The sequence below is a fragment of the Lacerta agilis genome, chromosome 6 (assembly GCF_009819535.1).
Source record: "Lacerta agilis isolate rLacAgi1 chromosome 6, rLacAgi1.pri, whole genome shotgun sequence".
Taxonomy (NCBI): Eukaryota; Metazoa; Chordata; class Lepidosauria; order Squamata; family Lacertidae; genus Lacerta; species Lacerta agilis.
Window position 1 is genome coordinate 59,107,229 of NC_046317.1, and position 14,904 is coordinate 59,122,132.

The 14,904-nt window shown below is 42.3% G+C and overlaps 1 protein-coding gene across 11 annotated transcripts in view; it reads left to right on the forward strand.

Annotated features, from left to right (window-relative positions):
* The window catches only part of TRAF3IP3 (TRAF3 interacting protein 3), a 37,568-nt gene extending 23,077 nt beyond the window's left edge, over nt 1-14,491 (forward strand). For 9 of the 11 annotated variants that reach the window (XM_033152924.1, XM_033152927.1, XM_033152921.1 and 6 more), the window contains 8 exons: nt 448-519; nt 2,608-2,748; nt 5,557-5,694; nt 7,523-7,658; nt 8,517-8,579; nt 10,281-10,405; nt 13,486-13,599; nt 14,210-14,490. In XM_033152924.1, the coding sequence (XP_033008815.1) occupies nt 448-519; nt 2,608-2,748; nt 5,557-5,694; nt 7,523-7,658; nt 8,517-8,579; nt 10,281-10,405; nt 13,486-13,599; nt 14,210-14,293 (873 nt within the window). In that variant the 3' untranslated portion in view covers nt 14,294-14,490. Of the gene's footprint in view, nt 1-447; nt 520-2,607; nt 2,749-5,556; nt 5,695-7,522; nt 7,659-8,516; nt 8,580-9,619; nt 10,051-10,280; nt 10,406-13,485; nt 13,600-14,209 lie in introns of those variants that run through there. The other 2 variants (XM_033152920.1, XM_033152929.1) reach the window with 2 other exon arrangements.
* Nucleotides 14,492-14,904: the final 413 nt, after the last annotated feature.

The window sequence follows — 14,904 nt, forward strand, 5'->3', positions numbered from 1 at the left end:
AGTACTTTTCTAGGTAGATGCCTAGAAGAGTTGATTCTGGAAGGTACGCCTTGTCATGACAGAGCTCTGCAGTGGTGAGGAAAGCTGTGCCTATTGAAATGTTCTCCTTGGCACAAGAGATGGCTTCCACCCAACTACGAAAAGTCCAGGAACCCTGTTCTGTGATGCACCAAGTCACTATAAATAAGACAGTGATAAAATGCATAGATACAAATAACTAGGGAGTGCTGGAGATGAGAGGCACTTTCAGACTGCCATTATTTCAGCTGAACTGCTCATATTCTGCAAAAAAAACAACAACTACAACAACTCTGGAAAACATGAGTGAACCAGGGCACAGGGATATGGGGAGGTGGGTTCTTTTTCTTTCTTGTTAGTTTGTTTGTTAGACAAATCTTTGCAAGCTGATGATGTAAAATTCCAACCTTTCCCCCACCTTCCTCTTAGAGTCAGCTAAATGAAGACAAACTCAAGTGCAGGCTGGGTGCCCTGGAGAATCAATTGCAGACTTGCACCCAGGTAACATATTCTTAATAGTTTTAACATTGTTTCAATTCTATAAATGTTTGGTTGTTTTTGTTGTTGTTTTTTAAACATTTAAAAATGTTTTTAGCTTTTCCTGTTTTATATGTCAGTCTCATTGAGTTGCTTTCAGGGAAGGTGGGGTATAAATAAATAGATAATAATTGTAATATAATGTAATCGTCTTTGGCTCAGAAAAGAAGGCCTGTTTCTCCCCTCTGAGAGAATTTTCATAATTATGCCAGGAATGGCCAGTCTTTGTATTCTTGGGGCTGCTCTGTGTTTCAGAGATGAGTGCTTGGGCGTGACCTACTTGACTCCCTCATGGAGATTCCAAGTAGTCAACAGCTACTACATAATTAACGATTTCCGTTCATGATGTTACAATATATAAATTTATAAAGCTTCAAGTGAGGAACTCAAACTATTATATTTTATTCTGCCCTGTGTGTGAAAACTGTTATGTCCTTGGAGATTCCTTCTGTCCATATATGGTGTTGTCTCTTTCACTTCCTAGCTGTTGTTTTCTCCCATCATGGCTTGGGGCAGAACTGAATCTCAGAAGTTTCTCAGAGGTCTTATCTCTCCGTCCCTTGCTTTGATGTCTCGGAACAGGCAACTGTCTGCTAGAAACCATTCTATCTTACTAGCAAAACATGTTGCAAATCTCCTTTCCAACTTTCCAATCTCTATGGCGTTCTAATCACAGCCCCCAAATTCTTTTCCTTCCAGCAAGAGTTTTATGGCCCAATTAAACTTTATCTTAGATTATATTCCATCAGTAGCACACACAAATCTTAGTCTCTTTCACCTTGTCTATTGTTTTTAAACGGAGGTGAGGGGAATTACTTGGTCTTTCCAACATAGTCATACTTGAGCTTCCCCTCCCGCTCCTTCATTTCAGATCACACACAGTTTCCACTTATTCTTGTTAATATTACTCCAACATCCTCACTTATAAATATCTTTTTATATTATATTCCGGAGAGGGTTGTTGTTGTTGTTGTTGTTCAGTCGTTCAGTCGTGTCCGACTCTTCGTGACCCCATGGACCAGAGTACGCCAGGCACGCCTATCCTTCACTGCCTCTCGCAGTTTAGCCAAACTCATGTTAGTAGCTTCAAGAACACTGTCCAACCATCTCATCCTCTGTCGTCCCCTTCTCCTTGTGCCCTCCATCTTTCCCAACATCAGGGTCTTTTCTAGGGAGTCTTCTCTTCTCATGAGGTGGCCAAAGTACTGGAGCCTCAACTTCAGGATCTGTCCTTCTAGTGAGTACTCAGGGCTGATTTCTTTGAGAATGGATAGGTTTGATCTTCTTGCAGTCCACGGGACTCTCAAGAGTCTCCTCCAGCACCATAATTCAAAAGCATCAATTCTACGGCGATCAGCCTTCTTTATGGTCCAGCTCTCACTTCCGTACATTACTACTGGGAAAACCAGTAGTTGAGAGGGTTGCTGAATCATAAATATATAAAAGAAGCTTAGAATAAACAAACCATGGGTTTCCCTCTCCCCAACCGTCTCAGGCCAAAGAAAATCTTATCTCAATTCAAACCTTTGATCCATGTAACTGTTATATTCCTCAGTACTGTATGTTGTTGCAACCCTTTTCCATCATGTGCTGGTACAGTGGACCTTTCGGATGTGAATTAAATTCGTTCCAGGGGTCCATACTTAACCTGAAAAGTCCATAACTGGAGGCGACGCATCTGCGTGCATGCACACAAACATGGCGTGCAGTGAGTTTCTGCACATGCATCCACAGCAAAACCCGGAAGTGTACACTTCCGGGTTTGCCACGCTCGCAACCCGAAAGTTACGTATCCAGAGCAGTACGTAACTCGAGGGTCCACTGTACTTTAAAACCAATTAAAGATCCAATTAAATGGAGAACCTCTGCTTGTTAATGGCGGTGTAAATGGGAGTGTGTACACAGCCACATTCTCTTAGCAAATGGGTTTAATAATTTCCCAGTGTGAAAAAATTCCAGGGCATGTTGTCTGCTTTGGTGAACTATGGGCCGTATTGGTTTTAATATTTTGAAATCGGGCATTTTCCTTCAGTTCTCGGTTTATTTGTTTAGAGTCACTCAAAGCGGAGCTTAAAGAGGATTCTGCTGGAGATGGAAGATCAAAAGCAGAACTATGAGCTGAAAGCGAAAGAGTCTCTTCAGAAACTCCTTGAGGAGAAACTGCAGGTGGAAGGGCAACTCCAGAATGCCCAGGTAGGTGTGGAATTTCAGCCAGGAACAAGGACAGGATTGGGAAGCAATTTACACAACATGCTCCATCTTTACATGCATGTGGGAATTTTGTTGTACATTCAAGTACAAGGCTGAAGCTCCAGAGCAATGTGAGAGGTGTGTTTTTGGAGCATGGTTGCTGGCAATAACCACTTAGCTACACCATTGTGGTCAGGTATTCCACAAGCTTTGCTTTACCCCACTAAGCATGTTATTACCCCACGCCATGTACAAGGGGGTTATTTCAGGTAACATGCAAATAAGTGTAACAACTCTGCAAAGCAGCCACATGTCTTTCTGTGGTGGGTGGTTAATTATGTGCCTTCAGAAAGTATTAAGCTGATGCAGTATACCTGCTAAAAGACTTGAGCCAATCAGGCATTCTCTGGCTCGGATCTCACCTCTGCTACACTTTCTCTGCCTAAAGCTCCAACAAGGGGTGTGTTCACATTACCTCCTTAGAGTGTACTTAAGTTGTTTGGGTTTTTGGGTGTATTTCATAGGCTTAAGAACTCCAGTCATTGTGAATCTGGTTTGAGAAACAATGCATCAAACACAAGCATATATTAAACGAGTTACAGTTGTACCTTGGATCCCGAATGCCTTGCAAGTCAAACATTTTGTCTCCCAAACGCCACAAACCCAAACATTTTAGAAGTTGAATGGACTTCCAGAACGGATTCTGTTCAACTTCCGAGGTACCACTGTACAGGATGCAAATGCATTTTGGATAACTTGGTGTGAGCATGGATTAAAAACCCAGCGCTTGGAATGACGTGTACACAGTAAACAGGACTGTGAACACAACCAAGGCATCTTACTTATTTTTAAATGTTCTGTTAGCAGTATACAATACTGCACAAAGGAGAGAAAAGCTCTAAATAAAATCCCACATTAATAAATGAATGCATTTATCAATCATTTGAATTAATTTTCAGCAAAGCTTCAGTATTCTACAGATCCCAAACAGAGCCCCACATAATAACTAACACAAACACACATGTGCACAGTGACTGGCCACATTACAGGCCTTTTATTTAATGTCTCTGAAAACTGGTTGTCCAGCAGCCACATGGGGAAGAGAGTTACCTATTCCTCATGCACCATCTCACAAAGAGAAAAAGGCCTCATCCCTCCTGCCCTTTGGAGCGGCTATTTTCTACAGCAGTTTTAGAGGGTAATTTTTCATTGGGAAAGTATCATATAGAGCAGGGGTTGTAATATGGTTCCCTCCAGTGTTTTATTTTCTGGACTACCACTCCCATCACTCTCTACCATTGCCCATGATTGGCTGATGGGAGTTATAGTCCAAGAAAAAAATAAGTGGAGAGAACCACATTGGCTACCCCTGCTATAAGGGAAGACTTGGCTTCCTTCCTCCACATTGCCCTAGTCCAAATTTGGGGACCTGCTTCTGCTATTTGTTTTTGGAAAGAATGAAGGATACATAAATGTGATCAAATATTAAATGTATTATCTGGATTGGCCCTTCACATCCCCACTAGATGGCACCATATGGAAAGCTATGTGGCATAAAATAGAAGATTGCTAGCTAGTGGAGAGCTAGTGGAGCAAGATCTGTTGACGGAAATGTTTGAGCTTTGTTTCATTCAGCCCTCCTTCAGGCAGAAATATCAACTGCTGCTTTGTTGCAGAGGAATGGGGACAATGTGCCTGATGATGATGATTCCCCTTTTGCTTCTGAGGTTACCAGATAGTATTTCTGGAAGTAAACTGAAAATAGCAAATGCCTGAAGCTCTCTTTAGTAGCACACATTTTGAAGGAAAACAGCTGTGGGGAGAGGATTAAGGTTAGCTTAAGGTAGCATGACCCGGAAGCTGTCTGCGGCCAGTAAAGCGAGATGAGTGCCACAACTCCAGAGTCGTCCGTGACTGGACTTAACGTTCAGGGGTCCCTTTACCATTTAAGGTAGCAGCATCCATGAATCTCAGGGACAGATCAGTTATTGTGGCACAAGCAAATAAATGCAGACAGAAAGAAGATGAAAATTGAGTTGCATGCCAGAACTTCTCTGCCCTCTTGGGAAACCCCAGGAACAATTTTTGGGAGTGGCAAAAGAGATGGAAGGGAAGTTCCATTGTGTTATAATGAATGGGATGTTTTCCATCTGTATCAGGTTGAATCACAGAATCCCTGCTCAATGCACTCCTACATTAGTAGGTCTGTGGGCTTGGTCTGTTCCCATACAGCCACCAATTTTGCCTGCAGTAGTGGAATCTGTGGCTGGTGATATTGTGGTGCTGTGATGGGAAGGAAAGCTTTCCCCTGCTTCTCTGTTGATCTGTATCAATCAGCGGAGGAGCTTTGTGCCTGACTCTGCGTGTGAGAGACTTGTGCTCTGGGCATGTATGCACAAGACTGTGAGTTAGCCACATACACTTTGTGGCCGCCCCCACTGCTAACCTGTGGCCTGTGGTGGGACCGGAATGAGACAGTGTGGCCCTTAGACTCTCGGCTAGCTTGGAACTAGCATGCCTGAGAGCCTCCTAACCTCTGCTTAAATTCCCTCAACGAAGGAGAGAACCCAGCTCCTCCTGGGGCACTGTGTTCCACTGTCAAACAACTCTTAGGGAGTTTCATTTCCATGCCAACTCCACCTGTTGGCTTTAGTCCTGCCACCTGACACAGCTGACCTCTTGAGTTCCCATCCCAAATCATGGAGATTACAGCTTGCTTTATCCACGCCACCAGCTCCCTTTGTCACTTGTTGCTCTCAAGAAGGCATGCTTGTCGACTTTCACCCTTACATGCGACCATGTTCCTCCTAGAGAGCCCTAGCTGTTGCAGAAAAAGATTGTGCCCTCTGGAAAGAACACTACAACACATTAAACGAAGACTGGAGCCAGCTGGCTGACAAGCACATTGAACTGGAAAACAATCTTCATGTCCTGGAGAACAAACTTCAGGTAGCTTCCTTGTCCTTCTGTGAGACCACCTTTCCTTGCACAGCAGCAAATCTGGTGATCAGTTCTCAAAGTCAGAATTTAAAATGGGAATCATAGTGGCTAACATCACAGGATTCTTGAGAGGGTGAGTCATGGCCAGAGAATGAACAAATTGCCGCTGAGAAATGCACTCCCCCCAAAGCCTGTTGGGGATTATGCGTGTTGGCTGGAGAATATACAAAATTCAGTGCAGATATGCATATTTCCCAGGGCCTGTTGATATTCTGCATAATGAATGGAGAGTGTACAAAACTCAGTTGATACATGGTTTTTTGTTTTTTTTTTAAAAAAGTAATATTGATATTTTATTGAAAAATGTTCCATTATAAAACAATATGTACATTTCTCAAGACCTGTGGTGACTATGTATAATGACTGGGAAAGGTGCACAATTCTTTATTCACAGGCAGATTATGTGCTAGAGGCCTGAATATGTGCAATGGATAGTTGTTATACACATTTACTGCTCAACTTATATTACCCCTGTCCTGCCCTTTTAATGCCCATGCACCTGTCAAGACAGCTTACAACCATTAAAAATCACAATACAATAAAAATACATAAAATAGTAAGAACAACAGCATAAATACATAAAATATGCAGCGAGTCTGGGGCTTGCTGATTAGAAGGTTGGCGGTTTCAATCCCCGCGTCCCAGCTCCTGCCAACCTAGCAGTTCGAAAGCATGTCAAAGTGCAAGTAGATAAATAGGTACCACTCCAGCGGGAAGGTAAACGGCATTTCCATGGGCTGCTCTGGTTCGTCAGAAGCGGCTTAGACATGCTGGCCACATGACCCAGAAGCTGTACACCAGCTCCCTCAGCCAATAAAGCGAGATGAGTGACGCAACCTCAGAGTCGTCTGCGACTGGACCTAATGGTCAGGGGTCCCTTTACCTTTAAGAACAACAGAGACAGTGATCCCTGATAAAAATGGCCTCAGATAATACTTAGCGACAGGACTTTTTTTCTAGAAAAAGAGGTGCAGGAACTTGTTGGCCTTTTCTTTTAGAGGAAGAGCCCACCGCAGCCACAGCAGCCTAGAGAGGTGTGTTCAAGCTGAAACAAAGCTCTGCTTAGCAGGCAAAAGCATCACACACACACACAAAATTAATCACCATCCTAAGACAACAACTAGAGAAGGGGCCATCTGCATTTTATGGTATTCCAAAGTGTCAGTGCAGTAGTCCCTGAAAAGGCCTTACCTCTTGACATCAACCATACCTGCATCCTAGTTGCGACACAGAGAATGGCCTCTCCTTCTGAAGTTATGGAGCAGATAGGATGAAGGATGGGAGACAATGATCATTTAAGCATCCTGGGCCCATGTTAGACCTCATCTTGAACCTGATGGTCCAGTTCATAGTTGCTGTGCTGAGAATAGTGACTCATTATGCCAGTACAGGAGGCCAGTTCAGGGCTCCTGTTCATAACTGTCAACTTTTCCCGTTTCTTGCAAGGAATCCTATTCGGAATAAGGGAATTTCCCTTTTAAAAAAGGGGAAAGTTGACAGCACTTGCACCACACCATCCCCCCACTCGCCACCTTGCTCCTTTTCTCATCTCCCTCCTGGTGAGCAGCAGCTGCTCACCTGCTGGAATGTCAGGTAAGTGCCTCCGCCTCACCACACCACAAGAATTCCCACAAGCCTTTCTAAAGTGGTGCTTCAGGTTAAGAACAGCTTCAGGTTAGGAACAGACCTCCAGAACAAATTAAGTTCTTAACCCGAGGTACCACTGTATTTCTTTGCTAACCAGTTCCTTGTTATTGCGGCTGTTTGCTACCTACAGTGGTCCGACAACCAGAACTTTCAGCTGCACCAAGCCCTGCAGAGCTCTGAGACTGAACGTGCCCAGCTCTATTCCAGAATTAACAATCTGCAAGAAGACTACAAGGTCACAATTGAGTGTCTCAGTGTAGTGGAAGGTAAAGCATTTGTAGAGGAAACAGGAGATTGGATGCTGACTGATCTGGTCTTAGAGCAAGAAAATGAAAAGTTACAGGTTTCAAAAAATAAAATACATGACTCTTAGAACTAACATACTGTTTTGAGCATAGTGTCAACTGTTAGGTTTCAGTCAGTTATTTTTAGGGGGAAGGAGCTGATTCAGATGTTGGTGAGAAGCAAGTGGCACAACCCTCATTTACAGCTGTACCTCCTCTGAATGGGCAAAGTAGATTGCTTGTCTGAAAGATGATTCTAACGTCTAGCTTGCAAACTAGACTGAGGATACTTCTTTCCAAAAGTGCTAGCTTTCTACATGCTGGGATAGAGATGCTTGTGAGCAAGCAATTCTCTGTATACATTCAGTCATATGGACGATTGTACTGCATACCTCCCTGAACATTTGGGTATTTATTTTTTTGTTTTGAATATGCATATACAGCCTGCCATGTAAAATATATTCAGGCAATGTACAAGAAGTCAAAGTCAGGTCAATTCCTCAGAAAAAAAATAAACTTTTTGGAAACGTGGATCCTATTTCTGTTTGTGCTGGGAGCTACTTGAGGAATACCAAACAAGTTATAAAATGTGTAGATCTGTTTTCCCCATATGAGCAGTGGCAATAACACATTTTTGATTCCTATAGTTTCAGTAAGAGAAAAACATTTACAAATTGCAAAACCACAGTGTAGTGCTGACCCCTTAATTTCAGTGGGCTAGAGCATGAGTCCCACCTGAATACAACTCTCACCTGTGGTGGCAAATACTGCTGTTTGGGAGAAAGAAAAGCCCTGCATGGAGTCAACTGTGTTGTTCCTGAATGGTTTTGTTAATTTCAGGCAAGCTGCGAAGTGAAGAAAGAGATAAGCTACAGCTGGAGGCAACAATTAAACATTTGCACAGTAAGTAAACCATAGCGATCCAAAGAAATTGACAGTGAACATGCAGGACCACAAACAGAGCGTTCACACATTGTGCTTCATAGTATAATAGCCCTATTTAAAATCCCTCTGGGTATAATTCATTTGGTTCCTATAAAAGTGTAAATATTTGAGAGTACAGAGATAATTACTGCATACTTCAATTTTTACAGCTGTTTTCCTTTGCTACAGTCACATGTGGAGAGGGACAGGAAGAGGAGGTGTTGCCAGCTGTACATCTCAATGTGGCAATAGTTTTCTGATTATGTTTAATAATAGGTTGTGTCATTGAAAGGGTGCCCAGTAAGGGATGACATCATGAAGGCTGCTTTGTGCAAGAGGATTTTTGCATATGGCCACAACTTCCATGATGGCAAATAACATGTACTTCTCATGTATACCACATGGAGCATTTGAACATGTGCACAGGCAGGACAATGTTGTATGCATTGATCTTTGCAAAAATAGCTGAGATTTGTGCTCCCACGTTAACTCCTACTTGCAAAGGAGCCAGCTGTCCCCAAACATAACTTGTGAAGTGCACATATTTGATGATTCAAACTACTAAAGATCAAGAGGTTTTATTTAATTTCTCAGAACTCCGTGGTTACTTGAAGTACCAAAAGAATAAAAGGGACAGTATTGCTCAGGTTTTCAACAGACCTACCTCTGGAGCAACTGATGGGCATTTTTTTCAGTCCCAAGTCAAGTCCAAAATACCTACTGGCAAGATAAAGTGGCAAGTTATTTAAGGATGTGCACCTAACCCACCATAATAAGTGCACAGGTTGTTTCAGTGTGTGCTTGTCCGCTGCTTGTTCTTTTGACTAAGTAGGGGTCGTTGCAGCACCAGTACAGTCTATGCAGTCTGCAACTGTTTGCAACCCCTATGCAACTGTTTGACTTGTTCGTGAAAAACTGAATCGAGTGTTGGAGACAGAAAAGCAGTGTGGAAAGAGAGAAGCAATTGATTCATGCAAGCATTCTGCATTATGATCTGCTCTGGTTTCTTCCATTTGCAGATGGGATGCAGAATCAGTCCAGTTCAGAAAGATGAGATGCAAAGAACTCATCTAAACTAGTAGAGGGACTTCTGGGCATCTGAGATTTTGTGACTGGTACTCTAAGAACCACTTCTCGCACAATAGGACTGGATCTAGACTCTAGTTTTATGTGTGCTCTCAGATTAAGAACCACAAATAGAAGCATTCCACATAAGTGTGTATTATTACTGATCAGCAAAAGGCTGCTTGAAATATATATCAAACTGTTAGAAGTTTTCGCCTCCGTCGGCATGAAGCTGTATCTATTGGAGCAAGCTTCTTGTACAATAAATGATTTTTGCTCAAACGTTGATGTCCACTTCGTTTTTGTTTTTCAAAGTAGTTTTTATTAAAGATTTTCTTGGGTTACAAAAGTACGTGCATTGTCTCTATTTTCAGGTCGCAGAGTTTTTTCTCCAGATCAGTTACATTCAGTGTGAAACATTAATGTTTTATACAGTACAGCATAAGGTTTGGGGAGAGATGTCCGGCATTGTTGATTTTACCACATTGCTGATTTTTTTTATTTAAAAAATTAAACCATGAAGTATAAACAGAGGAGAGCACACTGGTGCTGTGATGCCTGTTGAAATTCCCAGATAGCTCAGAGAATTGTGAAAGTATCCATTTTGTTCTGTAGCTAGCAGGTCTGGACTCAGCTCAGCCAGAACCAAACAGTCCAAAGACCATGAAGGGGAGATAGAAAGCAGCCTGGAGGACCAGCTGCAAAAGAGGACATCCCAGCTTGCAGCTAAGGAAAAAGAGGTGAGGAGGTGACTCAAGCAGCTAATGAGATTAAAGGATCTCATTGGGAGATTAACTGCTATTTTCAAATGCCTTCCAATGCAGATCCAAAAGCTATGGATGGCAACAGATACCTGCTATGTGTGCATCATTTCAGTGTGCATACCTGATAACCAGACTGCTGAAAACTCTTTTAAAAAAATAAGCACATTGATTTGAAAGGTTTGCTTTCAGCCATTTTTTTTACCATTGGTTGCATCTGCATTCAGACATTAACACTGAACTATGGTTTAGTGCAGGGAGAAGGAACCTCAGGCCCGAGAGGCTGAGCGCAGCCCTAAGGCCTTTTCTTTTTTCTATTAAAGATTTTCTTGAATTACAAGTGTGCAATGTCTCTCTCGTATACCCAATCTGCAGGACTTTCCCCAACCTATAACCCAAATTTGGCCTTCAGGCCTCAGGTTTTCCTGTCCCCATTTGAACTGGACGTGGTAGTGACAAACCTCTGTGTTAAATCACTGTACTACTCAATGCCAGAGAAAGTCCATTGAAGTTAATGGAATGACTTAACATTGGTTTATTTCATTGGAGCTACTTAGAGTATAACTTAGTTGAATGCAACCCAAGGTGGTGGCATTCTGGGTTTATCAGCAAGAAGCACTCGGGTATCAAGTAAGAGCCTTCCCTCTGCTTGCTGTACCCCCCAACCCCCATTGCCTTTCCCCTCTAGCACCTTTCTCCCAGCCAGACTCACCTGTGGTTAGTTGAAAAGCATTGGGAGTATGCAGACTACATGGATTGTGCTGCAGGTACATGAGGATTTAACACACGTTACCTCCATCCTCCTTTTGCTCTTGCGATTGGACACCCCAGATTTAAACATATTTAAATCTACTGCACTCATGTCTAGTTTAGCTCTAAGCCAGTATTTGAAACTCCCATTGTTCTAGGCACACTGCGACAGGGAATTTCATTAGCACGAGTAGTTTCTGAGCTCTGGGTGCAGTACTGAGCCCAATATTTCAGGTTAAAACTGCAGAATGGAAGGAAAGGAGGACCTTTCTCTGCCTCCCCACTTACAGCTCCTCTCTGAAGCCTCATACAAATATTAGGGGGGGTGCGCAGGGGAAGGACTAGACCATGTAAAAGGTGAACATAATATTTTAGCTGCAGTACATTCATTTTCAGCTTTGTATTGTTATTAAAAAAAAGTCTGCCTATACATTCCATTATTGTGCCCATAACCTAGGTTTAAGGTGCCATTTAGCTCCTAGCTTTTATATCTCAGTTTCTAACACTGCTCTAAGCAACATGCCAAAAGGCAAGGGGGACACAGGTAAGCCTGTTACCTGCATATCCAGAGTTTTGAAACAGCTTGCATTCCATAATTCAAGGAAACAAAAAATATACAAGTTTACAATTTTATTAAAATATTCTTATAAGGATCTGTTCACAATTGTAAAATACTTTATTAGCAGTGTAAATCTATGGCACACAAAAGGTGAGAGTTTTAATTACAGGCTGTAGGCATATGAACAATGGACATTCTAGCCCTTGTTAGATTTTATGGTTGTTGGCAAATATTCCGTATCCTGCCAAGAGTCATTCTCAAGAGTCTTTACATGTCCTGAACATTTTCTTCATGAGAACATTGCTTCCTTCTGGAACAGAGTATTTTCTGAGTACATGCAACCTGAATGACAAGAGAGCAGAAGGGACATTTGAAAGGTGACTTGGATGCTTTTAGAGGTTATTGTTGTTTCTGTGGTTTATGGACATCATAGAATTGAGGAGTTGGAAGGGACCCTGAGGATCATCTAGTCCAACCCCATGCAATGCAGGAATATGCAGCTGTCCCATATGGGGATCAAACCTGCAACCTTGGTGTTAATAACACCACACTCTAATCAACTGAGCTATCCAGTGAAATGAATATTCATAGCAATGTTCCTATCAGTCAGAGCTCATCCTAATGACCCACATCCAGTGTACGTTTTCTTTCTGTTTTGGAAGAAGCATCCTCCTGGACATGTATGGAACAGCAACCAAACAAAAAAAGTAGGCAAACATCTTCCAAATTGTGATTCCCTAGGACACATGTCAGCTTGAAGAAAACAAATCACTGCTGATTCATGTGACCATCTGTAATCATTTTGAAATCCTGCACACAACATGCAAAAACATTGCCCAAGACGGCAGCTGAACACTATTGACTAGCTGGTTGTGGACAGCCAGCAGATAACAGTTTGTTCAAGTGACTCTCTGGTGCCTACTTTGAATGTCTGTATGAATTGGCTTTGAGAGCTTAAAAAAAAAAAAGGGACGGACCCAGGCTATTAAAAATAAAGGTTTCACAATAACAAGAAACTCCAGATTTTTCAAACCAAAGTTTCTAGATAGGTGCACATGCATGATATTCTCCAATATTCTGAACTAAATGTGATGTCAAAGGCGCATGAACCATCTTCACACTATGCATGTTCAAATATTAATGTAGAAACAGCAAACCCCACTGTTTGCTAGGCCTTGGAGACAGGAGGAGAGACCGGATACCATTTCTTTCTTGGGGGAAATTGTATGAATAGCAGCTGACAATGAATGCTTTTTGAAGACCATGGATTGAATCTCAAAAAGTGATTGTACAAATGGAATGGTTTCTGCTCATGCAATGCAAACTCTCCCCTCTTCCTGCACACGGACCCCATACTTGCTCTGGAGGGTTGGGGGAGAAAACAGGCAGGTGTTTACAGGGGAAAGTTTACTTGTGGAAGTTGTTCTGCTTGTGCAATGACTCTGTGGAATTCAACCCCATGTCTGTTCATCAGGATAGGAAGACTTGTATCAATATACTTATTCATAGCTTAAAACAAGAAGGAAGTTTTTAGTGAAAGATGCCCTAGATGTGCTGTGAAGGAAGGTGGGAGAGAAAGCCAGGTTTTGGACAGTAGAACTATCCAGTCTGGTTCAGGTTCAGGGATGCTCAAGGTGCCGCCACCACCACCACACTAAATTTATTGGTAATTGCTGCCCTCAAAACCAGTTTGAAAAAAAAACAGAATGAACAACCTTCATACTAAACACTCATTTGCTTTCTTGCCCAGTGCAGAGATCTCCGTTGTGAGCTAGAGGTTCTGAGTGACGAGTACCGCCGCTGCCTTGCCAAGTTACAGCAGTGCCGAGATGAGATCAATCACCCTCAGAGCAAAAAGACCCAAGTAGGAATTCACTCTGAATGCCCCTTTTGTGCTACCTCATACTGTTGATATAGTCTGTTGATAGAGCATGCCATGTCAGGCATGGGCGTAGCAAGGATGTTTGTTAGGGGAGGCAGGCCTTTTGTGGGGGGGGGGCAGAACCTCAGCAATGTATTCTTATTTTTATTGATGGGGGGGCTGCCCCCCATCCCAGCTACACCCAGGATGTCAGGTCAAAATGTGAGTCAGTGGTCTTAGATTTCAGCACAAACTCAAACAGTAATGCTTGGACAACCATCGTGGACGAGCGAGATACAGGAAAGTGCAACTCTTTCAGGTTCACTAGAGTGGTGGGTTTTGGCAGTTCTTGTATTTTGTTTATGATGAGTTCCGAATTAATCAGTCTTCAGCATCTATATGCAGTGAGTCTCATTTGTTTTCTTTGCAAAGTAAAATTCACTAATATCACCGTTCCATGCAAATAGAACCACAGACTTCGTTGGAATAAAATACGAAAGGGAAGTGTAGGAGAGACTTATGTGTAGCTGATCGAATAGAGGGAGGAATTAGGGAGACACATTATACCCTAGTTTGTTTATCTTATTATATTTCTCTCTCTTTTTCCCCCCAGAGATGGCAGGATCACTGGATTCCTCTCCTACTGGTAGTGATGGCCACAGCTGTAGTATCCTACTTATTAAATTTTGTACCCTGAGTACACTCTACCTTTAGTTTTGCTTATGTTACTGTTTTTGTATTTGGGCATTCTGAGTTGTCTACAGAGAGTGACTATTTTTGTATCAAACATCTTTTTAATATCTTACAGAATTTTGAACTTTGCTGTCTCCTAAAGGCGTTTGTTGGACTGTTTGGCTTTGTATGTTGCTTCATTTGGCTGTTGTATTATTAAAAATAAAATAAAATTAAAGGCTACAATACAAAAAGTACAGTGTATGCCTGATGCATCAACCCTCTAGAGGGTTTTGAATGGGAACGTCACACAATTGTCCCATAGCTTTGGAAACCTCAAAACCCACAATCCAGCTATGTGCTGTCTGACCATGTAGGACAAGGCTGGAGAACCCATGTCCCTACAACTTCCATCATGCTGTACAGTCAAACCTCGGCTCCCAAACACCTCCATTTTGGAACGTTTCAGCTCCCGAACACCGAAAATCCAGAAGTAAATGCTCCAGTTTTCTAATGTTTTTTGGTAGACGAATTTCTGACATGGCTTCCACTTAAGTGCAGGAAGCTCTTGCAACCAATCGGAAGCCATGCCACGATTGTTGAACATTTCAGAAGCCAAACGGGCTTCTGGAACAG